The 27,364-nt window shown below is 37.5% G+C and overlaps 1 protein-coding gene across 1 annotated transcript in view; it reads right to left on the bottom strand.

The window, feature by feature from the left end:
* The window catches only part of LOC113669106 (uncharacterized), a 388,759-nt gene that overhangs the window by 133,811 nt on the left and 227,584 nt on the right, over positions 1-27,364 (bottom strand). Inside the window, exons 21-24 of the mRNA XM_089185219.1 lie at positions 9,658-9,747; positions 9,269-9,349; positions 5,752-5,868; positions 5,468-5,539 (exon numbers count right to left, since the gene is read on the bottom strand). Coding sequence (XP_089041345.1) covers positions 5,468-5,539; positions 5,752-5,868; positions 9,269-9,349; positions 9,658-9,747 — 360 coding nt within the window. The remainder of the gene's footprint in view (positions 1-5,467; positions 5,540-5,751; positions 5,869-9,268; positions 9,350-9,657; positions 9,748-27,364) is intronic.

Here is a 27,364-nt window from a genome sequence, read left to right on the forward strand (position 1 = left end):
TGGGTTGGAGCTTAAACCTAGTAGGGAACTCATGTCCTATTGTTTTTGCTTCGGTACTGCTTTGTACAAATCCTTAAATCAATAAATAAGTTAAGGATCTTGGAATTCACATCAAATCAAATCTATCATGGAACCTGAAAACAAAGCAAACAGCGTGCTCCGATTTATAAGTCGAACAAAGGGCCCCAGGAATCCTAAATTGTTCTCGAAATTTTACATGAGTTTAGTACGTCCAATACTTCAGTACTGCTCTCCAATGTGGTCTCCACACCTCAAAAAGGATTCGGCTATTTTAGAGAAAGTACGACGCAGAACACCTAGATATGCAATCAGAAACATTGCCCGAGATATGTCATATGAAGAAAGCTTAAAGGTCCTTAAATGGCTAACTCTACATCAGAGAAGATTATTTTCTGCGCTTACTGAGTGCTTTAAGACGGCTAACAGTCTTAACGAGCTACACCTATTTGAGTATTTTACATTTGCACATGCTTTTCGACCATTAAGAACCAACCATCGCCATGAACTTAAACCGTTGCCCGCAAAGCTAAACAGTTTTAAGTATTCTTTCTGTGCAAATATAGTCAATGAAGGGAATAATTTACCTAAAAAAGTTGCAGAGGCAGAAACTCCGAACATTTTCAAGAACAGAGTCAGACGCCATTTTACTAATGTTTTAGGAAATTTTTAACTATTTTACTGCAATTTTTAATTATTTTAGGAGACAAACTTGAAATAGGTAACCTCTTTTGCTTCCTTTTTACTTTTCATTAAAATTTGAATTGTGAATAAACAGTTATGTTATGTTAAGACTAACGGTTGAAATTCGTAAATTTTTACGACTAACAGCAAAATGTTTTTGCTATATTACGGTTAACAGTTAGCCCCATTGAGACCCTCCTACATGTATTACAGTTCACTGACATGCATTAGTACTACATGCACTATTGAAGCAGCAATATGGTAAAGCTAATAACCTCTGGTAGCGCGATGCGGTCATCGTAACTCTGAGGTGGCTTACACAAAGGCTCCTCAACGTTCGACACACAAACTTAATTTACAAACTTCATGTGTACACCTTGTTCTGAATTAGAGCACAATTTGACGCTTGCGGGGCCTTAACACATCAAGGTTGTAAATGGATACGATTAAAAATGGCTAAGCACTCTGACAAAATGCTAGAGTTGTATCCAAGATTCACGACAGTACCGCGCACTTGATGCACGTGCAAATCCCGAGGACTGCAAGCGCGCACTACGAAACTACACATAACATGAAACAGTACCTGTAATTTTGCATATGTACCAAAATTCGAAAGTTTCTAAGACCAGGATGAGCCTATCCTAAGAAGCTAGTTATTTTTTAACACGTGCTAAAAAGAAGTTCACTTTTGCCTGGTATTTTGTTTCTTTTCTTCTACAATATTTTTTTCTAGTGCAATGTGAGGTTGTCGCCTTTCTACATAACGGCTGATTGCTGGATTGCTAGGATTTACCACTCGTGAAAACAGTCTCCATCTAAGTGCTGGGTGCCAATGTAGTTATGTAATTTATATCTTAGGCCTCTACTGAGCATTGCAATTGTTAATAATTAATGCAGAAAAAGACTGCACGTGCAGGAGTTCCATGGAAAAAGATACTTCGATAAAGAAGTGGAAGTGTTTGATAGCATTCTATTAAAATTGTTTTTTTCTCTAAATGTGCATTATTTATTCACCTTCCATCTTGACTTTCTTAAGTTCCTGGCGTAGTCTTGCTACTGTATCAATGGCGAGAAAAAGGGAATGTGAACTACCTGAGAGAAGAAGTAAACAGCAAAATGGTTTAAAGAATTTTTAAACACCATTCTTGGTTGATAACATAATATAAGAAGAGGGGTTATCTTAAATATGGAGTAAATACACATTATTCAATGCTTCAACACGTAATGAGCAGCGCAGATGTTTCTGCAAGTTGCATGCAGGGCTTAGGTATTTGAGAGAAAATAATAGGAGTCCTTTATAACAAACTTAAAGGAAGTGTGTCACCTTTCAGCTTGTTACTTAAAAAATCAAGCCTGAAATACTAGTGGAACTATTTCCTTACATTACTGTCCATATTTCTTTTGCCCTGTTCAACAGAGTTAATACGCATGTTTCACTCACCTTTCTCTCTTTCTCTTCGTTCAACTTTCCAAGTAAGATCTTCAAGTAGATATAGTTCATCTTCAAGATCAGCAGTAAAGAGTTCAGGGGGAGGCAAAGTACCTGAAAGGAAAGGTAAACAGAGAGATACACTGTATTTAGCATTCAGTGCCTTACCTCGCATAAATGGTTAAAAACAGGCATTTAACAAACACTTCACATTGTACTAGGCTCATGTGAAGAACTGAAAGTATTAGATAACTATCTCACTTAATAATTATAAAGGAAGAGGGATCATCTTTACTAAGGAATAGTTTCCCATGAAAATGTATAATTTGAATAAGGGGTGGAAGCATTCATCAATAGTAATAAAATCAGATAACAGATTATGTTAAATAAGGAACAATTTTCCTTAAAAAGTGATAATTCGATACGGGGGTGGAAGCCTTTACGGCATTCTTGGATTTATTTCTTTCTGATAGTGAATCAATAAACATTTTATATTCACCTTCCATTCTGAGCCTCTGAAGCTTCATGCTTAGTTCAGCTAGTTTTTTCTCAAGATCAATGGTTGAAAGTTTAAGGACAGAAAAACTACCTGAGAGCAAAGGTACACAGAAATATATTTAACACTTAGTGCCTCACCTGATATAAAAAGTTAAAGCATGATAACATGTATCGAGGTCAAGTGAAAGAAAAATGATGTAAGTTTTCCATTATATCTATCTATAAGTAATATTTCATTATCACATGCCACAGCTAATTTAATACTTCCTTTAACTGAAGTTGTGGATTAAGAGACGAAACTGAATTGAAAATATTTTCCTCAACAAAACAAAGTTACTGAATAACAGCTGAGAACATTTCATAGCATTCTTGGATGAAAGTAAAGACAGAAAATGGTTAATATCTCAGGTAGGGAATAATTGCTGTTAAAGTGTTTACTGGAAAAAAATGAATTCATTTCATGGCATTGAGCTATTTACATGGCTAAAATATTTAAAAAATATAGAAAGCAAACTTTTTCGACACTAGGTCATCATCACCCTGATGATGACCTGGTTTCGAAAATGTTTGGTTTTTACCTATTAAATATCTTAGTTTATTTTTTAAACCTAAGCAAACTTTATGGAGAGTTGTTAGCATTCTTGTGCCAGTATCTCTCTAAAAAATAACAAGATATGAATTTTTCTATTCACCTATTCTCATTCTCAGCATCTCAGTTTCCTCAAATACTTGCTCTAGCTTTTCCTTAAGATCAGTGGTGGGGAGAGAATGGAGAGAACCTGGGGGTAAAGGTATACAGAGCTTTTCAAAATTCAGTGTCTGACTTTAAACATAAAAGATAACAACAGATATACTTGTGCAAACAGCAAATTATTGTTATGTTAGAGTAAAACAGTGTTAGTTCTTCATTATAACTCCACGATCATCGTTGAAAACAACTATTATGCATTTTTACCACATGCCGACTCAATACCATCCTTAGCTAAAGTAGAAAATGAAACAATGCCAAATTTGGATTAGTCTACAATTGACTCTCGCCCCGCGTACCCCTCACTATTACAGACACCTCGCCACTGCAAACAAGAGCCAGCCCCTGGGGAAAAGCATGAAGAAATGACTGAAATAAACTCCCTTTAAAACGGACTCTTCCTTTCACCGAAAAGCAGACACTTTCAAGCCCCCCTGCACGAAGTTTCACTTGTTTTTTCTCTTGCTATAACAGACACTTGATACTTTATTCAAAATCCTGACTAACATACTATAAAGCGACATTATAAAAAAGGGAAAAAAAGAAACCATTCTTCAACAGGGTGTGAACATGAGAATTTCCTGCTTGCGGCCAGATCTCATTCCCGTTTGTGAGGCCACGTTGGAAACTTTATTTCATAAGTTAAGAAACGAAACAATTTCCTATCTCTTACACCCTGTTATTACAGACTTTTCGCTATTTTAGACATTTAATCTCCCTGCGAGGGTGTCCGTAGTAATGGGAGTCAACCCTCAGGGGTAGGGTACAAAGTGCAACTCATGGTGTTACTTTTAATAGTGACACGATAACAGGTCAAACCAACATGCAATTAACTGATTGTATATGATGTACAAAATCTATCTAAACTACATCATTGTCAGTTTTTTAAGGCATAATTTAAGATCAACAACGAAAAAACTTAGTTTAACATTATACACTATTTCACCATCCTCAGCCTCTACCATCTTAATATTCCCTTCTAGCAAAACACAGAGTGAGGGAAAACTAAATTGGGTGAAATTTCCTTTAAAAAAACAAATATTTTGAATGAGAACTAAATGTATTTAAAAGCATTCTTGGTTTAGTTTTACCACAAAATTTAATTTAACAGCATATTTTTATTCACCTTCCATTATTAGAAGTTTCTTACATAGCTCTTCTAGTTCTTCTTTAAGATTAAAGGTGGAAGATCCAGGAAGAGGCAACATGTCTATAAACAAAGGTATGTAGAGAGATATTACCATTTCTACCAATTAATAGTTGGGAAAAGGCATACTAACTTGCATTTAAAGATACTAGAGGGTACATGTACACTGTAGATTACCTTCATTTAAAAACAGAAGCTTTAAAACCAAAACAAAAAAACTGTTGAGAACAACTGAAAAAGTAATCACTCTAAATGTATGTAACGTTTCCTTAATTCATTGCAAGGAAACTCAGCACTACCTTTAACTAGAGAAGAGAATGAGGCAGAAACACATTTCTAATAATTTGCATTGACAAGTATCATTTTTCATAACTGCTGACAGAAGCATTCTTGCTTATTAATAACATTAATTTCTATTCTAAAAGATGACTAAAACCACATTCACGTTCTTTCTTGATTTCTCATTTTTTTCCTGAAGTTTCATGGCTTCACTCCTACAACTTTTTAGGCCAATATACGCACGGATGAATTCTTCCACTTCTTCAATGTCAATGCATCAAAACAACAAGTCAGTGATTTGCCATGTTGTTTTCTTTTTTTTTCTTGGAGCATGTCAGGGGGATCTGAACCCAAACTGGAACCCATGCTAGACTTCAACACATCAGCAAAAACAACTGAAAGTAGTAAGCCCCACATCTTTTTATTCATTTCAAGGTGCTTTGATATCAGTTTTAAGGGTAGATCAACTAAATCCACTTAAAAGCGGGTACTTTTCCCAATAACAAAGGGAAAAACTCAACAAACATGAAGACCATTAAATAGTCGATAACTTGCAATACAATAAAACTTTTTACTTTGCTTACTGGTAGTAGCTGAACATAATGAGCAACAAGTTTCAATTACATTAACTTCAAAAATAATTCAAACTGAGCATCCTATTCACCTTTCCTTCCCCAAGGTTCTTCTAATTCTTTTCCATGACCAGTGGTCGGTATCACAATGAGGGGTGAAGTACCTAGGGGTAAAAATGCAGAGAGAGATTAGAATTCACAGCTTCTCTCCAAATGTTTTGTTCTCATAACTGGAACTGTGTACAATTATATTAATTAATTGATGCCACATCATTGCACTGAGATAACTCTTCAAACATTTATAATATAATCGTTATTATTGTTCACAACAGCTTTCCATATAACTTAATACAAGTTTTTTTAATTTCCTTTTCACCTTCCAATTTCCCTGTCTCCATAATCTTTGTCTTCTGTTCACTTTTTTCCCATTGTTCTTTTTTTTGTGGACTTTCACTGGTTGAACTTGTGGAGTGGAATTCAGAAGATGAAGCATCTAAAATCAGATTTACAAGAAGACAAACATTTTGAACCATAAACATACCTCAAACTATTTTTAAAAACACCCAACATGTAAAAACTAGAAACATTTTCTTTCATAGCCCCTCCAATGAAAATCTTGCAAAAATCTGTAAAGAATTTTAAAGAAAAATTTTTTCAGTAATCCATTTGTACGACTGACAGTTGAAATTTGTCGATTTTTATGCCTAACGGCTATTTTTTTTTCCATTTTACGGTTAATGGTTAACTTCATTGAGACCCTCCTACATACTCCTCCTCCTGTACTAAGGAGTGTCTGTCTGTGTTTTGTTAACCAATCACGAGGTCAAGATAGCTGAATATTGGCCGTGTTTTTTTTCTTGTATTTTTATGGACCAAGACGAACTCGGGGTCCATAAAAACACAAAAAGATTTCGCTTTATTAAGAATTAAGAATGACTTGTTTAGTAGCACGGAAAGAAAGCCAACTGAGTTTGTAACACAATAACCCACGCGAGTCATTCATGATGTCTTTGTTTCGACAGTCTTCTGTCCCTTTTTTCCACCTCCATCACCAAGATTTGTAAGTCGCCTTAGCGCAGTGTTTTTCTTGTCTGGGAGCTAAGCGGGAAATCCCAAGGGGGAAGCTTAGATAGTCAATCCCAACACAGGATTCTCTTCATATTACCCACAAGTGTGGCCAGCGATAGTATAAGGTAAAGTTAATAACGTCAGGTAGCACATGTGATTATTGTAACTCTAAGGTAGCTTCCACAAAGGCTCTTCAACGTTCAATTAACAAAATCAAAGTTACAAACTGCATGTGAACACTGTGTTCTGGCTTTGACCCGTACATTAAAGTTTGCAGTGCCTTAACAAACTGAAGGGTGTAAATGGATACAATTAAAAACGCCTTGGCAATCTGATAAAATGCCGGAGTAGTATCCACTACAATACTGCGCACTTGACACTTGTGCAGATCTAAACCAATGCACGCGCGCACCACGCAAACTGTGTATAACATGAAACACTACATGTAATTTTGCATATTTAGCAAAATTTGAAAGTTTCCAGGACCAGAATGAGCTTATCCTAAGAAGCCAGATATTTTTTTAACATCCACCAAGAAGAAATTCACTTTTCACTGGTATTTTGCTCCTTTTCTTCTACAATTTTTATTTTCTAGTGCAATGGGAGGTTTTCTCCTCATGGGCTGGGTTGCCAGGATTTACAACCCGTGAAAACAGTCTCCGTCTAAGTGCTGGGTGCCAATGGAGGAACATAACTGATGTATAAGGCCTCCAATGAGTATAACAATTGTTAATAATTACTGCAGTAGAAGGCTGCATATGCAGGAGTTCCCTGGAAAACATTTTACAGTACCGCTTGCGTACATGTTAACTGCGCAGACAAATTACGTACGCTCAGACTCAGGGTAGTCAGACGCGCATATACGATTGTTTTGCGCGCACGGTCGAAAAAATGCGCGACTCATGTGCCTTGTTATTCAGGGCTATAAATTTCCTTTGTATTTCATCGTTGTCTAAAACAAATAACTTTTAGGTTTGAAAATGCGACGAGTCGACAACGGAAACTCACGTTATGAAAAAAGCTATAATGTTACACTAACGCATGTCACATCGGTTCGCGAATTTATCGAAGAATGAGTAGTAGTAGTAGATTTGCTTGATTTGAGTTGTGGATAAATCAGTTGGGAAGGAAAATGTCACTTACATCGAAAAGCATCGAAACACGCGTATAATTAAGCGAGTAACGAAGCAAATACTCACTAATATTGCTTCCCAATTTCTTCATTGCAATTAGCGTTCCCTTGAATGTTTACGCAGCAGGATGTGAACTATTTGGTGTTCGCATCGCTGGTGATGATTTCCTCGAAACTTCGAACTTACCTCGATCACCTTCGATGAGGATCAGAAGCAATACCATTTAAGATTGTGAATGATGTTTCATTTTATTCATTGCAATCGGCGCTCGCTTCAGCGTTTACACACAGAAATGTAAACAGTTACATTTCGCATCGCACGTGATGATTTCTTTGGTTGCGGAGCGCAATATATTACAATGAAAGGTCAAGTTATAGTAAATCGCAATGTCAAAGACGAAGATTCAAAGATAATAACATAAAATACTGGCCTAATCCTGCTGAAAGCCCGGACATGAATCCTTTAAAGCTCTCCTGACACGAACTGAAAACATTCGCTTGCGTCGCGTTGTCAAGCCAACTAACAAGGACAAACTTGTCGCGGGCATCTATCGGTTCAGGGACTCTGGAACTGCTGCTGAGTGCTGTAAATACATTAGCCACCTCCGAAAATTTACTTCTACTGTGGTCCAACGCGAAGGAAGAGCCTGGTAACAGCTTCCTTTAATGAAAAAACGGCTCCTTTAGGAGCCACCAATTTTCCAAAAGTCCTGAATTACTGTGTTGACTGACATAAGTATCGCCGTATTGATGTTTTGTCCAATTGCACGCGTCTGCGAGTCTTATACAAACTTGAACTAAATGTATCCTGCATTTAATTTTTCCCTTCCCTTTTATAAGCAATTTGGTGAACATCGCTCGATGATTTTACAAATTTTAAAACGAGAAGCAAATCCGGTTTCCGATAAAAATATGCATATGGGTAAGAACAAGGCGTGGTCGTGACAGGTAACCATACTGCAACACAACACCATTAAAATAAACTAGTAGAACTTATAAGTTTTTGTATAAATGACGCGATGAATAAACCAGTTTTCGAGAATAGCATGTTCACCGATGATAAAGCTATGAAATAAACGTTCATGCGTGGGTTTGCATTAAGAATGCGACAACTGGTTACCGAGAACGAATTCTCAAGGCCGTTGTGACGGATGTTTTTTTTAAACGAAGTGACAAATTTTGATTGAAGAATTCCGTTGGAAAATGATAAATCATTCATATATTCCTATTAAGAAGTCGCAGTAGTTTGTAAAAAAGCATGCAATTGCGAATTTAAAAAAATGTGCACGTCAAAAAAATCGCACGTGCGCGCATAAGCTTGATACGTCTGCCTCTTTAGAATATATGAGGTAATCCTTTTTTTTTCTATTCTATTATTTCTATTTTCTATTTTTTTCTTTTCGTTTTTCTATTTAGCCTATTCTTTAAAACGGTAAACCGCCAACAACAGAAAAACAAAAGGATTACCTCATATATACTAACGAGGTAGACGTATCAAGCTTATGCGCGCATGTGCAATTTTTTGACGCGCACATTTTTTTAAATTCGCATTTGCATGCGATTTTTGGCGCGTTTTATTCGCGTTTTTTGGTTAATGTATACACGAGCGGTAATGTAATTCTACAAGGAACTGGAAATATTTTAATAGCATTCTACTACAATTATTTTCTCTAAATGTGCATTATTTATTCACCTTCCATCCTCCTTTTCTGAAATTTCTTGAGTAGTTCGTCTATTTCTACTTCAATGGTGGAAAAAGTGGGAGGTAAACTACCTGAGAGAAGGTAGCAAAATGGTATAAAGCATTTCTCAGCATTCTTGGTTGATAGCATTATATAAGAGGAGGGGTTAGATCATTCCATGTTTTAACATGTAACGAGTGGTGGAGATATTTCGCAAGTTGCATGCAGAACTTAGATATTTGAGGGAAGATAATATAATTAGAGTCCTTTATGGCAAACTAAAACCTTTCAGCTTGTTACTTAGAAAAACAAGCCTAAAATACTAGTGCAACCATTTCCTTGCATCACTTTCCATATTTCTTTTGCCCTGTTCGATGGAGCCAATACACGTTTCACTCACCTTTATCTCTTTGTCTCTCAAGTTCTTTGAGTAGTTCTTTTAGTTTTTCTTCAAGAGCAGCGGTTAAGAGTTCAGGGGAAGGCAAAGTACCTGAAAGGAAAGGAAAACAGAAGGATTCACTGTATTTAGCATTCAGTGCCTTACTTCACATAAATGATTAAAAACAGGCATTTAACTAGCACTGTACATTGTGTTGGAGTCATGCCATAACACAGTTATAGTGTCAGTTTTCTGATCAATCTCCTATGGTCATTGTTGAAATCAACCATTTACAAAAATTGTCTCATCATAATAAGCTAGAGCCAACTTAATACAGCACAGAATTAGCAAAGACTAAATTAAGAAAAATTTCGTATATAAGCTAACACTTTACATAATAGCCAAAAGTATAAGACAGCAATCTGACTTAATAACTGTAAAGGAGGAGATGTCATCTTTACTTAGGAATAGTTTCCCTTGAAAATGTATGATTTGGAGAAGAAGTGGAAGCACTCATCAATAGAAATAAAATCAGACAACAGGTTCTTTTAAATAAGGAATAATTTCCCTTGAAAAGTGATAATTTGATACAGGGGTGTTTAATAGCATTCTTGGATTTATTTCTCTCTGATAAGTATAGGTAATCACATGAGGCCAAGTACTATTAAGGATTAATTGCACGAGAGTTTTCAAAATTTTCCAAAATTGCCCGAGTCGCGAAAATTTTGAAAGCTCAAGTGCAATTAATCCTTAATAGTACGAGGTCTCATGGGATTACTTGTTTATCAATAAAGGGCAAAATTTATACGAAGGAAAATCACGCGCGCACGGATTAGCCAATCATTAACAGGTAATCATGCCCTCTCTTGATTACTAAAAATGCCCTCGATTAAGAAAAAAATGCCCTCTCTCTCAACCAATCAGCGCTCAGTAATTTTGCCCTTTATTGATAATGAATCGATAAACATTTTATATTCACCTTCCATTCTGAACCTCTGAAGCAGCTCGCATTGTACAGCTAGTGTTTCCTCAAGACAAATGGTTGAAAATTTAAGGACAGGAAAACTACCTGAGAGCAAAGGTACACAGAAATATAGTTAGCACTTAGTGCCTCACCTGATATGAAAATTTAAAGCATATCATGTATAGAGGTCTTGGGAAAGAACAATGAAATAAGCTATCTTTAAGTATTTCTTCATTATCACATGCCACAGTTAATTTGACTGAAATTATGGATTTTGAGGCAAACCTGAATTGAAAATATGTTCCTAACCAAAACTTAGTTGCTGAATAATAGCTGAGAACATTTAACAGTATTTATGGATGAAAGTAAAGACAGAAAAAGGTTAATATCTTAGGTAGGGAATAGTTTCTTTTAAAAGTATTTATTGGAAAAAATATCAAAACATTTGATGCCATTGAGCTATTTACATGGCTAGAATATTTAATCTTCATGGTGATGTTTACCTAGTGTTGAAAATGTTTGATTTTTTACTTTTTCAAAAGTAAAGTAGATTACCTTTATTTGAACAAAAATGCTCTAAAACCGAAAAAAATCTGTTGAGAATAACTGAAAAACTGTTCAGTCTAAATATTTAAAATGTTTTGTAAATATCATCTTTAGCATGTCATCTACAAATTCCTTTAACTAGTCGATCCGAGAGGGGTTCTTGGTAGACTTGAAGTCGTATGTGTCTTAAGAGCGAGTGGTCGTATCAAAGTTGAAGAAGAAGTAAGCTTTCCAGTGCATTGTGCGTAGAAACTACTCGATTTTTTCGACGAGGCGTTGTGAGAAATCGTTCTGCGATGGTTGAATATTCCTCAACCATCACGAAACAACTTCTTACGACGCCTCGTCGAAAAAACCTCGGAAAATTTTCTGTTATCTGTTTCTCTCAGTGTGGCGTTTGAAAAGGCCAGTCCGTCGTTTCGGTAAAGTCTTATGTTGATGTTTCGAAGTTGGGAAAGGAGGAAAGGCTTCCTACTAGCTCGCATGTTTCAGCTTTGTCGTGGCTGCCCATTGGGACGTCAAATGTTGTATCGACCTTCTTTTACCAAGGTTGCTGTTTGTGCATAAGGATCGACTGTTTTGCATGTGTTACATGATGTTTCTTCGTCGTTGGTGACGTCGTAGGCTGAAGCAAAGTCGAGTACTCTGTTCAGGATGTCTTGGCTAATGGAGGGATATAATTCTTCGATGTCAAAGTAAATAAAACTGTGTTTTTTTTTGTTTTTAATGGCTTTAAACCACTCGATCACAGATGCCGTGTTGCTCTCGTGATTTTTCTGTCGAGGATTGCTTTGCTGATTCTGCCAATCTCGGATTCGGTGGGGTTGATTAGTCGGCAGGTCGGTTTGCCAATGAAGTTCGGTTTGTAGTCTCTCAGAGTTATGAATGATACAGTACCCCTCGCGTATGTGTTAACTGCGAAGACGAATTACATATGCTCAGACGCACGGTAGTCAGGCGCACATATACGACTGTTTTGCGCGCACGGTGGAAAAAAATGTGCAACTCATGTGCCTTTGTTATTCAGTGCTATAAGTATCCTTTGCATTACATTGGTGTGTAAAACAAAGAACTTTTAGGTTTGAAAATGAGACAAGTCGACAACGGAAAATTTACATAATGTCAGTGTAGCTATAATGCTACACTGACGCATGTCGCATCGCTTCGCAAATTTATGGAATAACGAATAGTAGCAGAAGATTTGCTTGATTTGAGTTGTTGATGAATTAGCTGGGAAGGAAAATGTCACTTACAAAAGGCATCGAAACACGGGTATAATTAAGCGAGTAACGAAGCGAATACTCACTAATATTGCTTCCTAACCTCGGGCAACCATAAAAGCCGGAACGGCCGAACGGCGGAATGGCGGAAAATGAGGTAAAACAGCCCCATACTATTGTAAAACAAATCTAATGGCAATGTATTGTTTTTGTCGTTGTTTTCTCTATCCAAGAACAGAATGCATAATGTAGTATGGGGCTGTGCGGAAATTTTACCGAAAATGACCCTAAATCCTAAAACACAGAACAGCGGAAAATGACCATGAGTGAAAAAGCGGGAAAAAGTTAATCATTTACCAAAAAAACAACAATAAGAAAAATATTGCAGTCAGTTTAATGGGAAATATTAAAGGAAAAAGAACTGTCGCCCTCATTCAATAAAAACCCCGAATAAAAGGAAAAAAAAAATAAATGCTCCGATGTTTCCGTTTTTCGAATCATTTATTGACGGTGCACGACACGTGATTTTATTGTAAGTTTTTATGACAGCTCATGACAAGATCTAAATTTCCTTGTATTCTTTAATGAGTAAAGTCTAGTTGTCAGCGCTTCATTCATAATTTAACCTTTGGGCCGTCGACTGAAGTAACGAAATCGTATCGTTTTGCCGAAATATATAACTTTTGACAATGTTTTAAGGATCTATTTATTATATTAATGTATTAATTATATTAAATATATATATTTTTTTATTAGTCATTCAGAAAGCTTAAAATACTTTTTTTTGGTTGTCTAAATCAGCCCTACAGTTCTTTTTCCTTTAATATTTCCCATAAAATTCACTGTAATATTTTTCTCATCTAATCAATTATTTTTGTTTTAGTTAATGATTAATTTTTTTTCAACAACACCATTAAATAACACCATTAAAATAAGTTAGTGGAACTTATTAGTTTTGGAATAAATGGCGCGATGAACGAACCGGTTTTCGAGAACAGTATGTTCACCGATGATAAAGCTATGAAATAAACATTCGCGCGTGGGTTTGCATTAAGAATGCGACAACTGGTTACAAACGGACGCCTTAGCCGATTCTTCTACTGCTTCTAATTACGATACACTGAGAGTAAATTTATTTTGAATTGCCAAGCCGTTGTGACGGATGTTTTTTTTTTTTTTAACCGAGTGACAAATACCTATTTTGATAAAATAATTCAGTTGGAAAATGATAAATTATTCATATATTCCGATTACGAAGTCGCAGTAGTTTGTAACGGCATATCGGGAAGGTCGGTTAGAACGGTGATTGAAACGAACAAGTTTGCTTGTCGTTGGTAGCCGTATTGTATTTTAGTGCTATTACATCGTAGTCTATTCTTTAAAACGGTAAACCGCCAACAATAGAAAAAGAAAAGGACCACCTCGTATATACTACTGAGGCAGACGTATCAAGCTTATGCGCGCACGTGCGATTTTTTATAACTCCAATGATCATTGTTGAAAACAACTATTATGTATTTTTACTGCATGCCAACTCGATACCATCTTTAGCTAAAGTAGAGAATGAGACAATGCCAAATTTGGATTAATCTACAGTTGACTCTAGCCCTGTGGTCACCTCACTATTACAGACACCTTGCCACTGCAGACAAGAGCCAGCCCCTGGAGAAACACATACAGAAATGACTGAAATAAATTCCCTCTATAACAGACTCTTGTTTTTATTTCTTTAGTTCTTTATTTAACAATAAATTGTTATTACTGTCTTTTAATTTTGTTTTCACCTTTCAGTTTCTCTGTCTCAACAATCTTTGTCTTCTGTTTCCATTTTTTCAGCTCTTCTTGTTTTTGTGGACTTTCACTGGTTGAACTTATGGAGTGGAATTCAGAAGATGAGGCACCTAAAATCAGATTTAAAAGAAAACAAATAATGAGGTAATCACTAAATACTGACATTCAAAACCATACAACACACCTCAAATCATTTTTATAAAAACCCCACACACAAATACAAGTAACATTTTCTTTTATGGCTCCTTCAACTAAAATCTAACCAATTTTATTTTAGCTTGTTTTATTTTATTTATATTTGAAGCCAAAGATAAATACAACCAGACAGAAAGGAAATGATAATGCCAAATTTGGATTAATCTTCAGTTGACTCTAGCCCTGCCGTCACCTCACTATTACAGACACCTTGCCACTGCAGACAAGAGCCAGCCCCTGGAGAAACACATACAAAAATGACCGAAATAAATTCCCTCTATAACAGACTCTTGCTATTGCAATAATGCAGACTCTTTCCTACCCCCCAGCATGACTTTTCACTTGTTTTTTCTCTTGCTATAACAGACACTTATTTACTTTGTCCAAAATCATGACTAGCATACTATGAACCAACATTATGAAAAAGGGAAATAAAGAAACCATTCTTCAATTAGGTGTGAACATATGAAATTTTCTGCTTACAGCTAGATCTTTTTCTGGTTTGTGGAAACTCTATTTCATATGTTAAGAAACAAAACAAATGTTTATTTCTCTTGTACCCCATTATTACAAACTTTTTGCCATTACAGACACTAAATCTCCCCCCGAGGGTGTCCACAGTTATGGGAGTCAAGGGGAAAAGTACAAAGAACAATTCATGGTGTTACTTTTAATAGCGACATGATAACAGGTCAAACCAACATGCCATTAACTGATTGTATTTGATGTACAAAATCTATCTACACTACACCACAGTCAGTTTTTAAGGCATAATTTAAGATCAACACTGAAAAAACTAATTTTATCATTAAACACTGTTTCACCAACCTAGCCTCTATTATCTTAATATTCTCTTATAGCAAAACACAGAGTGACGGAAAACTACATTGGGTGTAATTTCCTTTTCAAAAAAATATTGTGAATGAGAACTAAATTTGTTTAAAAGCATTCTTGGTTTAGTTTTACCATCAAAGTCAATTTAACAGCACTTTTTCATTCACCTTTCATAATTTGAAGTTTCGTACGTAGCTCTTCTAGTTCTTCTTCAGGATCAGAGGTGGAAGATCCAAGGGGAGGCGACATGCCTAAAAACAAAGTTATACAGAGGGAGATTAGCATTTCTTCTGATAAATAGTTTGAAACAGGCATACCAACCTGTAGCTCTAAGGATAGATTTAAAAAAGCTGTTCAAAACATCCATTTGAAATACATACATACAGTACAATAAAATTATTGTTTTAATTCCACAAACCAACTCAAATTCCCTTTAATATAAGTAGAGAATGAGGCACAATCATATTTGGAGTAATTTACATTATTTTATCTATTTTACATTATTTACAACAATATTAGTATTCAAGGTGTTAGTTTCATTTGAGAGATGATAACACAGCAAACCAACAAGTCATGTGACCATCCCTATAAGTGCATGAAACTTATCTTAAATACAAAATTTAGGTAAAACTAAATTGGGTTTTAATTTCTTTCAAATTAATCTTTTTAATGAAGAACTGAAAGTATTTCAAATAATTGTCAGTTTAGTTTTACCCCACAGACCCTTACAACCTTAACTGTTTAATACCAAAAGCACACTTCTTTATGCTTGACATAATAACTGAACATACTGAACATATTTACTACAGATATTAATTCAAACTGAGCTTCCTGTTCACCTTTCCTTCCCTGTGCTTTTCCTATAAGTTCTTTTCCATGACCAGTGGTGGGTATTACAGTGAGGGGTAAAGTACCTAAGAACAAAAAGTACAGAGAGAGATCAGCATTCACAGCCTCTCTGCAGACACGCTGTAAGTTGTTCCCCATAAGTTGTACTCTTAAAATAATACTAACACCACATTACTGCATTAAGATAATTCTTCAAAGCTTTGTCAAATAATAAATTGTTATTACTGTTCACATTAACTTTCCTTGACATCCTAATATGTCTTTTAATTTTGTTTTCACCTTTCATTTTCTCTCTCTCAACAATCTTTGTCTTCCGTTCCCATTTTTTCAGCTCTTCTTGATTTTGTGGACTTTCACTGGTTGAACTTATGGAGTGGAATTCAGAAGATGAGGCACCTAAAATCAGATTTAAAAGAAAACAAATAATGAGGCAACCACTAAATACTGACATTCAAAACCATACTACACACCTCAAATCATTTTATAAAAACCCCACACACAAATACAGGTAATATTTTCTTTTATAGCTCCTTCAACCAAAACCTTGCCAATTTTTTACTTTAGCTTATTTTAATTATATTTGGAGCCAAAGATAAATACAACCAGACAGAAAGGTAAATATACTACGAAATTTCTTGAACAAATCACTTCTAGCTGCAGATTGTCATTTTATATGTAGTCAGCATGAGCTTAGTCATGAAACAATTGGTTCTACATGTATCTTGGTAAAAATCTGGACCCCCTCTACACCTCTGTTAACCCTTTGGTGCACCATGTTGAATGAGTGATGCGTTGTGTTTTTAATAATTTCAAGACATTTTTCCACAGGACCAGGCCTTTTTCTTTCTTTCAACTGACTTCTGAGTGCATCCTTTTCAAGAAAGTACAGTTTGTATATGCATTGTTCTCTTCTATGTCCATTGTTGTTTTCAGCTGTGTACAATTATATTATATTATTGATGCCACATCATTGCACCGAAATTATTCTTCGAAGATTTATCACATACTTGTTATTACTGTTCATAAAAACTTTCCATAGTAAATTAATACAAGTTTTTAATTTCTTTTTCACCTTCCAATTTTGCTGTCTCCATAATCTTTGTCTTCTGTTCACTTTTTTCCCATTGTTCTTTTTTTTGTGGACTTTCACTGATTGAACTTGTGGAGCGGAATCCAGAGGATAGGGCTTCTAAAATCAAATTTACAAGAAGACACACATTTTAAAAGATAAAGACACTTCAAACTATTTTTAAAAACACACAACATGCAAAAACTAGAAAAAATTTTCTTTCATGGTCCCTCCAACAAAAGTCTTGCCAATTAACCTTTGATTAATGGATGCAATCAAATAAATTAAGGAAAGATAAAAACAACCCTATAGAGAGGAAATATCGAGCCAGATGTCTTAGTAGGAAAGATAACAGGCTACTGGGAAGAGATGTTTGAGAAGAACAAAACATCAAATGAAACATCTTGCAAACAAATTACTGCTTGCATTGGCATGGTTTACATACAGTAGTCAGTATGAATTTATTGAAGAGACAAGTTCCCTAACTCTTGATATAAAAACTGGACCCATCCCTTCATGACATGTACCTTACCATATGTCATGTGGAAAGACTGATGGATTTCATTCAAAGCCCTTGACAAATAATTCATAGTAGGACCAGGCCTTGATACATTCTTTTTACCAACCTCTAAGTGCATCTTTCTCAAAGAACATTTTGCATGCACTGTACTCTTCTATGTCCATTGTTGTCTTCAGCCTCAGCTCAGCCAGGTTCAGTTCCTTCAAGATCTTCTCAGTTACAAAACAATTCTGAACCACTTCACCAAGATGACCAGATGAGTAATCTGTCCACAACTCCTCCAAGATCATTCGAGATTCACACTTCACTGTTATCACCAAACTTCCTTTAGAGACACCAGTAATGATGAGCCTCATTTTTTCTACATATTCCATAAACTCATTGTGCTCTTCACAGGAACATGGCGGTGTGGTCTGGAGATAATTTCTAACGATTGATATAAAGAGTTCCTCTTTTAGAGTCTGGAGATCTACTGTCTGTGGATAGGACACACTTCCAGATGCAGCTGATGTAGTAGATGCTCGACCCTGTGGAACTTCTTGGCATCTGACAGACTCTGTTGCCAACATGCCAGTCTGCATATTCTGTTCTTCAGGTTTCAAGTTATCCACATCAACATTAATATTCATTTCACCACCTGTTAAATTGTAACAGTTAAATTTAATCCTAATGTAACAAGGTTTTTTCACTTCCAACCTAATTAACCACTGAAATGTGAGAACATTACAATGAGGCAACACCAATCAAACATAGAGCCTATTACCAATGAATAGATACCAACAACAACTTGAACAAATGAAAATGATTACCACATACAGTATATATATATTGCTTCAGTTTCGGTTTCTTTTGCATCTTTATCTCATTCCATAGTAGAATCAAAATTCTCAATGATTTAAATTATTACTAACAGTTTCAAACATGGAAATATCTAAACAGACTTAGCTAAGGTGAAACATAAGCATGCCTAGCATGCAAGAGTTATTTTATTCTGGCTGGGTGGGTTGAGATGGGACATTTTGTGTAACTAATGTTTTCATTTTTGTAACAGGAAAAGAGCATAATTTTTAAACAAATAAAAATATTGCATTACTTCACCTTAAGAGAAAGAAAATAATTTATCTGAATTCAAACAGGTATTTTGTGATCTATTGTCTCTATTGTCCAAATACTTCTCAGCAAAAATAAAATGCATCCATGCCACACTTACTGTTGTCTCCTTCACAGCCATAGTTTGGTCCCATCACACAACACCCTCTATTCCCTGTTTGAAAGAGAGCATGTTGTGTGAAGACACCAAATAACAGTTGCAAAAGAGACCACTCTCTCTGCTGTTCCTCTAACAGAGAGAAAATGAAAATTATTCATCTACAGTTAGTTGTCCAAAAAATAGAATTCCACCTAATTTTATGACAAAAAGCAAACTGAAACTCTGTTGTAATTCCAACACACCCTCACCAAAGATATATCATAATCTTGAATAAGTTAGGATACATTAAACAAGCGAAAAGCTCCATGGTAGCAGTTGCATGGGAAGTTCACCATCAGTCCCATTTAGTTCTGTGTGAATTTTTTTGGTGGAGTTGGAAAATGCATTTGGAATTTGTAATAAAATGCAGGTTGTTTACGAGGAAATGACACATGATGGAGCAAAGTGGAATCTGATTGGTGGATGCAAGCACATGAAAAATTTCACAATGTTCATGTAGTGCAATGATTGGGTGTGTTCTGATTGGACTTTAAAGATTATTTCTTTGGTACTTGATGGAATGTGAGTTGTTTGGTAAGTGCATCATCAGTAAAAGAAAGGAAAAACATATTTTAACTTAAAAATGATACAAAAAGTCAGATGTGATCCTTCCATATCCTGATAAATCTCAACCTTAAGGCAAAGGCCACAAACCATTACACTTAACAAATGAGCCCAAAATTTGTGGTTAAGACCATTCTTTGTGCACAGTCCCCTGATTTGATGACATAATTTGCAAGAAAACAATACACAAATGCTGTGAATGGTGTAAGATATCCTAATGCTGTAATATGATTGGTGCAAGATACATACCCTTAAGTGACAATCTCATTGGTGCAAGATAAATGCCCTAACGCAGCAATCTGATTGGTGGCAGATATTTGACACTCTGTACACTAACATAGAGTTATTTTTTATATCAAAAAGCACTCAAAAAGACAATGCACTTGAACACTTGTAGTCCAACTACAAGTCTAGATAAATGTAACAACTCAGGACTAAAGGTGCACTTCACTCGTTCTAGTTCTTGTGTTTATCTACATGTACCAGTATTCAGTTTACCTTATGTGGCTCAGTCCACACATAAGGTTTAGCTTCATACAAGTTGCATAAAATTTCAGCTAATGTACTGAACAAAAGGAAGAATTGAAGAAGTACACTCACCATTTGCAGTTTTCATAACATTTTCAATCAGCCCTTTAAACCTCTCGCATTCTGCTTTCCAAGAGTAAACCTTCCTGTAGTTCTCGCGAAGCTTCACAGCTTTGGCTTCTCTCTCTTCTGCGCTTTCTCCATACATCTCTCTGATCCTTCGTGCCCATTCATCTTCATTTTCACCTGATCCAACAATGACAGTGTTTCCACCGTCTACCTTTTGCAAAGCCTCAGCTATGCCAGATTCGTCAGAGACAAGAACAGGAACACCAGCAGAAATGGCCTCAAGGGCAACAAGCCCAAATCCTTCGGTGCGAGATGGCAGAGCAACCAAATCTGACTGATAGAACATCATCTTGAGTTCCTCTTGTTCACTGCAATATCGACGGATGGTTAGTTGGTTGCGGTTGATGCACGTGTTGTCAAGAAACCATTGCTCAACTTTTCGTTGTTCACCGGGAGATGAGCCGACAAATGTCAACTCGAAGTTCTTACCAAGAGAACCAATGGCATTTGCAACTACATCATAGCCTTTCAGGGAAAGATCCTCAAAGGCAGCTCGGCCAAACAAAGACACATTAAAATTCTTTACTACCGATCTGTCTACAGCCAACTTTGATTCATTGGAAAACCTTCCAAAGATCCCAGGAGTGATAATCTTCACTTCAACATTAAGGAGACGTCTGCTGTACTTCCGTTGTAGACGGGAGCCGACGGCGACGACTGCATCCGCTGCTTCACACAACTCAATTTCCATCTTATGCTTCTTCTCGTTCTCTTCGATTGTATCTTCTGCAGCCGTGGCAGATTCTTTATATTTCCCAAGGTCCTCGCAGTAGACGTGAACAAATTGGATCCATTTACACTTTGTATTCTGTAGGAGGGAATACGCAGGACAACCCAGTTTTCTTCCATGGCCTATCACCAGATGTGGGTTTGGGAGCTCTGGGGGTGAAAACTTCAAGCCCTCGAGGCGGTCGGTTGAACCAGGAACACAAATGGTGAAACAGAGAATTAACTCTGAAGTGTAAATTAAAGTGCTATTTAAACTCATGAATAACCCATTGGGCGTTAGCCCTAATAAAGAAAAACAGGCAACCACACGAGGCAAAGAAAAAATCTTTTGACCTCGGTGGGAATCGAACCCACGACCTCCGGATTAGATCTACCGTTACTCTGCCGACTGAGCTACGAGGTCGCACAGAGAAAGTCGGGGACGATTTAGGATGGTGAATCGCGGCGAAGAGAAAGTAAGGGTACATATAAATGTTGTGCCGCGTAGCACTAGGAACACAAATGGTGAAACAGAGAATTAACTCTGAAGTGTAAATTAAAGTGCTATTTAAACCCATGAATAACCCATTGGGCGTTAGCCCTAATAAAGAAAAACAGGCAACCACACGAGGCAAAGAAAAAATCTTTTGACCTCGGTGGGAATCGAACCCACGACCTCCGGATTAGATCTACCGTTACTCTGCCGACTGAGCTACGAGGTCGCACAGAGAAAGTCGGGGACGATTTAGGATGGTGAATCGCGGCGAAGAGAAAGTAAGGGTACATATGAATGTTGTGCCGCGTAGCACTAGGAACACAAATGGTGAAACAGAGAATTAACTCTGAAGTGTAAATTAAGGTGCTATTTAAACCCATGAATAACCCATTGGGCGTTAGCCCTAATAAAGAAAAACAGGCAACCACACGAGGCAAAGAAAGAATCTTTTGACCTCGGTGGGAATCGAACCCACGACCTCCGGATTAGATCTACCGTTACTCTGCCGACTGAGCTACGAGGTCGCACAGAGAAAGTCGGGGACGATTTAGGATGGTGAATCGCGGCGAAGAGAAAGTAAGGGTACATATGAATGTTGTGCCGCGTAGCACTAGGAACACAAATGGTGAAACAGAGAATTAACTCTGAAGTGTAAATTATTTACACTTCAGAGTTAATTCTCTGTTTCACCATTTGTGTTCCTAGTGCTACGCGGCACAACATTCATATGAACCAGGAACACTTCGGGCTGTGATTAAATTGACACCATGTTGTTTAGCATCTTCTCTGTCCCGATCATCGCTATTAGAGACATAGCAGTGGATTGTCATGCTACCAGTCGTCGCTTGTGCCAAATTAATGGCAAATTCTCGATTGAAAGTTGATAATCCACCCTTTGAAGATTTCCATTCGTCACAGAGAAACATGACATCAAGAACCTTCTGCTCTCGCTGCTCCTTGTAGCTACTTCCGGCATTCGATGCTTTGGAAGACGCCATGATTATTATTGCTACGTTTTCCTTCACTAATAGAAAATTCTCAATCCCCTTAATACCGCAATCGGCGGAGATTCCAAAGGACTATCCGTGTCTGACTCCATCTTGCGTATTTTATTACATTTGTTTATACCTAGAAAGATCCGTTAGAGTCTCCCGACAGAGCTGAATAACATTTGCGCATGCGCTAAGCTTTGGCGCGACGGGGAAAACGGATTCTGGGTATATACGCCATGGCTGAATGCCATCTAGACGACAAAATGGCTGACAACATATAGCTTGAATTTCATGCAAAAGCTACAATATATCCTAGTTAGCCATGTTCCACCACGTTAACCCATATCTATCTTAAGTTAACCATGTTCTACCACATTAACCCACATCTACCCTAAGTTAGCCATGTTCTACCACGTTAACCCACATCTACCCTAAGTTAGCCATGTTCTACCACGTTAACCCACATCTACCCCAAGTTAACCATGTTGTACCACGTTAACCCGCATCTACCCTAAGTTAACCATGTCCTACCACGTTAGCCCACATCTATCCTAAGTTAACCATGTTCTACCACGTTAACCCCCATCTACCCTTATTTAACCATGTTCTACCACGTTAACCCGCATCTACCCTAAGTTAACCATGTTCCACCACGTTAACCCACATCTACCCTAAGTTAGCCATGTTCTACCACGTTAACCCACATCTACCCTAAGTTAGCCATGTTCTACCACGTTAACCCACATCTACCCTAAGTTAGCCATGTTCTACCACGTTAACCCACATCTACCCTAAGTTAACCATGTTCTACCACGTTAACCCCCATCTACCCTTATTTAACCATGTTGTACCACGTTAGCCCGCATCTACCCAAAGTTAACCATGTTCTACAACGTTAACCCACATCTACCCCAAGTTAGCCATGTTCTACCACGTTAACCCACATCTACCCTAAGTTAGCCATGTTCTACCACGTTAACCCGCATCTACCCTAAGTTAACCATGTTCTACCACGTTAACCAATATCTACCCTAAGTTAGCCATGTTCTACCACGTTAACCCACATCTACCCTAAGTTACCCGTGTTCTACAACGTTAACCCACATCTACCCTAAGTTAACCATGTTCTAGTACGTTAACCCACATCTACCCTAAGTTTATTATGTTCTACCATGTTAACCCACATCTACCCTAAGTTAACCATGTTCTACCACGGTAACCCACATCTATCCTTACTTAATTATGTTCTATCACGTTCACCCACATCTACCCTAGGTTAGCCATGTTCTACCACGTTCACTCACATCTACCCTAAGTTAATTATGTTCTACCACGTTAACCCACATCTACCCTAAGTTTACCATGTTCTACCACGTTAACCCACATCTACCCTAAGTTAACCATGTTCTTACACGTTAACCCACATCTACCCTAAGTTAACCATGTTCTACCACGTTAACCCACATCAACCCTAAGTTAGCGATGTTCTACTACATTAACCCGCATCTACCCTAAGTTAACCATGTTCAACCACGTTAACCCACATCTTCCCTAAGTTAACCATGTTCTACTACGTTGACCCACATCTACCCTAAGTTAACCATGTTTTACCACGTTAACCCACATCTACCCTAAGTTAATTATGTTCTACCATGTTAACCCACATCTACCCTAAGTTAACCATGTTCTACCACGGTAACCCACATCTATCCTTAGTTAATTATGTTCTATCATGTTCACCCACATCTACCCTAGGTTAGCCATGTTCTACCACGTTCACTCACATCTACCCTAAGTTAGCCATGTTCTACCACGTTAACCCACATCTACCATAAGTTAGCCATGTTCTACCACGTTCACCCCCATTTACCTTAAGTTAACTATGTTCTACCACGTTAACCCACATATACCCTAAGTTTACCATGTTCTACCACGTTAACCCACATCTACCGTAAGTTAACCATGTTCTACCACGTTAACCCACATCTACCATAAGTTAGCCACGTTCTACCACGTTAACCCACATCTACCCTAAGTTAGCCATGTTCTACCACGTTCACCCACATCTACCCTAAGTTAACCATGTTCTACCACGTTAGCCCATATCTACCATAAGTTAGCCATGTTCTACCACGTTAACCCACATCTACCCTAGGTTAGCCATGTTCTACCACGTTCACCCACATCTACCCTAAGTTAACCATGTTCTACCACGTTCACCCATATCTACCATAAGTTAGCCATGTTCTACCACGTTAACCCACATCTACCCTAAGTTAGCCATGTTCTACCACGGTAACCCACATCTACCCTAAGTTAGCCATGTTCTACCTCGGTAACCCACATCTACCATAAGTTAGCCATGTTCTACCTCGTTAACCCACATCTACCCTAAGTTAACCATGTTCTACCACGTTCACCCACATCTACCCTTTGTTAGGCATGTTCTACCACGTTAAGCCACATCTTCCCTAAGTTAGCCATGTTCTATCACGTTAACCCACATCTACCCTAAGTTAGCCATGTTCTTCCTCGTTAACCCACATCTACCCTAAGTTAACCATGTTCTACCACGTTAACCCACATCTACCATAAGTTAGCCATGTTCTATCACGTTCACCCACATCTACCCTAGGTTAGCTATGTTCTACCACGTTCACTCACATCTACCCTAAGTTAGCCATTTTCTATCACGTTAACCCACATCTACCATAAGTTAACCACGTTCTATCACGTTCACCCACATCTACCCTAAGTTAATTATGTTCTACCATGTTAACCCACATGTACCCTAAGTTAACCATGTTCTACCACGGTAACCCACATCTATCCTAAGTTAACTATGTTCTATCACGTTCACCCACATCTACCCTAGGTTAGCTATGTTCTACCACGTTCACTCACATCTACCCTAAGTTAGCCATTTTCTACCACGTTAACCCACATCTACCATAAGTTAGCCATGTTCTACCACGTTCACCCACATCTACCCTAAGTTAACTATGTTCTACCACGTTAACCCACATATACCCTAAGTTTACCATGTTCTACCACGTTAACCCACATGTACCGTAAGTTAACCATGTTCTACCACGTTAACCCATATCTACCATAAGTTAGCCATGTTCTACCACGTTAACCCACATCTACCCTAAGTTAGCCATGCTCTACCACGGTAACCCACATCTACCCTAAGTTAGCCATGTTCTACCTCGTTAACCCACATCTACCCTAAGTTAACCATGTTCTACCACGTTCACCCACATCTACCCTTTGTTAGGCATGTTCTACCACGTTAAGCCACATCTTCCCTAAGTTAGCCATGTTCTATCACGTTAACCCACATCTACCCTAAGTTAGCCATGTTCTTCCTCGTTAACCCACATCTACCCTAAGTTAACCATGTTCTACCAGGTTAACCCACATCTACCGTAAGTTGACCATGTTCTAGCACGTTAACCCACATCTACCATAAGTTAACCACGTTCTACCACGTTCACCCACATCTACCCTAAGTTAACTATGTTCTATCACGTTCACCCACATCTACCCTAGGTTAGCCATGTTCTACCACGTTCACTCACATCTTCCCTAAATTAACCATGTTCTACCACGTTAACCCACATCTACCCAAGGTTAGCCATGTTCTACCACGTTAAGCCACATCTGCCCTAAGTTAGCCATGTTCTACCACGTTAACCCACATCTGCCTTAAGTTAGCCATGTTCTTCCTCGTTAACCCACATCTACCCTAAGTTAACCATGTTCTACCACGTCTACCCTAAGTTAGCCATATTCCACCAAGTTAACCCACATCTACCCTAAGTTAACCACGTTGTACCACGTTAACCCCCACCTACCCTAAGTGAGCCATGCTCTACCACGTTAGCCCATTTTCTACCACGTTTCACCCCCATCAACCCAAGTTAGCCATTTTGTACCACGTTCTACTACGTTAACTCACGTTCTACTACGTTCGCCTTCATCTACCCTCAGGAAAGCATGTTCTACCCCATAATCCCCCATCTACTCTGAGTTAGTCACGTTTTAAGCACGTTTACCCTAATCTACCCCATTTTAAGTTCTTGTATTTCGGTTGACCGACATGTACGTGAAGTTAACCTTGTTTTCCTTTGTTTAGGCCCACTTAACTCAAGTGAGTCTCGTTTAAGTTTGTTCACCCACACATACTCTGAGTTAGGCACGTATTTGCACTTTCAGCCTCATGACAACTGATTAGGGTTTCAATATTGATATATTACGATATGATTAGTGGCTTCTTATTTATAAAGGCAAAGAGGGTTTTTGATACCGTGAAGCGTAGAAAGTTTTGTTTAAGAAATAGGGTGTTACGGGTTTGATGGCCTTCTCTCAAGTGGCTCTATTGGTGGCTAGAAAACAGTCAAGCTATATATTTAACTATCAGCAAAAAGGGTATCATTGCATGATATTGAAAAGTAACGTTTGGGATATTGTCAACAAGATATTCTTAGAACTAGCAAAAACGAAATGCAGTTAATCATTTGATTCGTCATCAGAAATATAGGAATATAGTTTCCTGGTTAGTTTTAAGTAGCCCTTTATCCATGCAATTCCTATACACTTAATCCTTTTTTCTTCACCTCCTATCTGTCCGTTGCGTCTCCCTTTTCATACATACAAGTCCTATACACTTAATCCTTTTTTCTTCACCCCCTATCTGTACGTTGTGTCTCCCTTTTCATACATACAATTCCTATAGACTTAATCCTTTTTTCTTCACCCCCTATCTGTACGTTGTGTCTCCCTTTTCATACATACAATTCCTATAGACTTAATCCTTTTTTCTTCACCTCCTATCTGTACGTTGTGTCTCCCTTTTCATACATACAATTGCTATAGACTTAATCCTTTTTTCTTCACCTCCTATCTGTACGTTGTGTCTCCCTTTTCATACATACAATTCCTATAGACTTAATCCTTTTTTCTTCACCTCCTATCTGTACGTTGTGTCTCCCTTTTCATACATACAATTCCTATAGACTTAATCCTTTTTTCTTCACCCCCTATCTGTACGTTGTGTCTCCCTTTTCAT

Source organism: Pocillopora damicornis, chromosome 10 (assembly GCF_964200805.1).
Source record: "Pocillopora damicornis chromosome 10, jaPocDami1.2, whole genome shotgun sequence".
NCBI classification, from domain to species: domain Eukaryota; kingdom Metazoa; phylum Cnidaria; class Anthozoa; order Scleractinia; family Pocilloporidae; genus Pocillopora; species Pocillopora damicornis.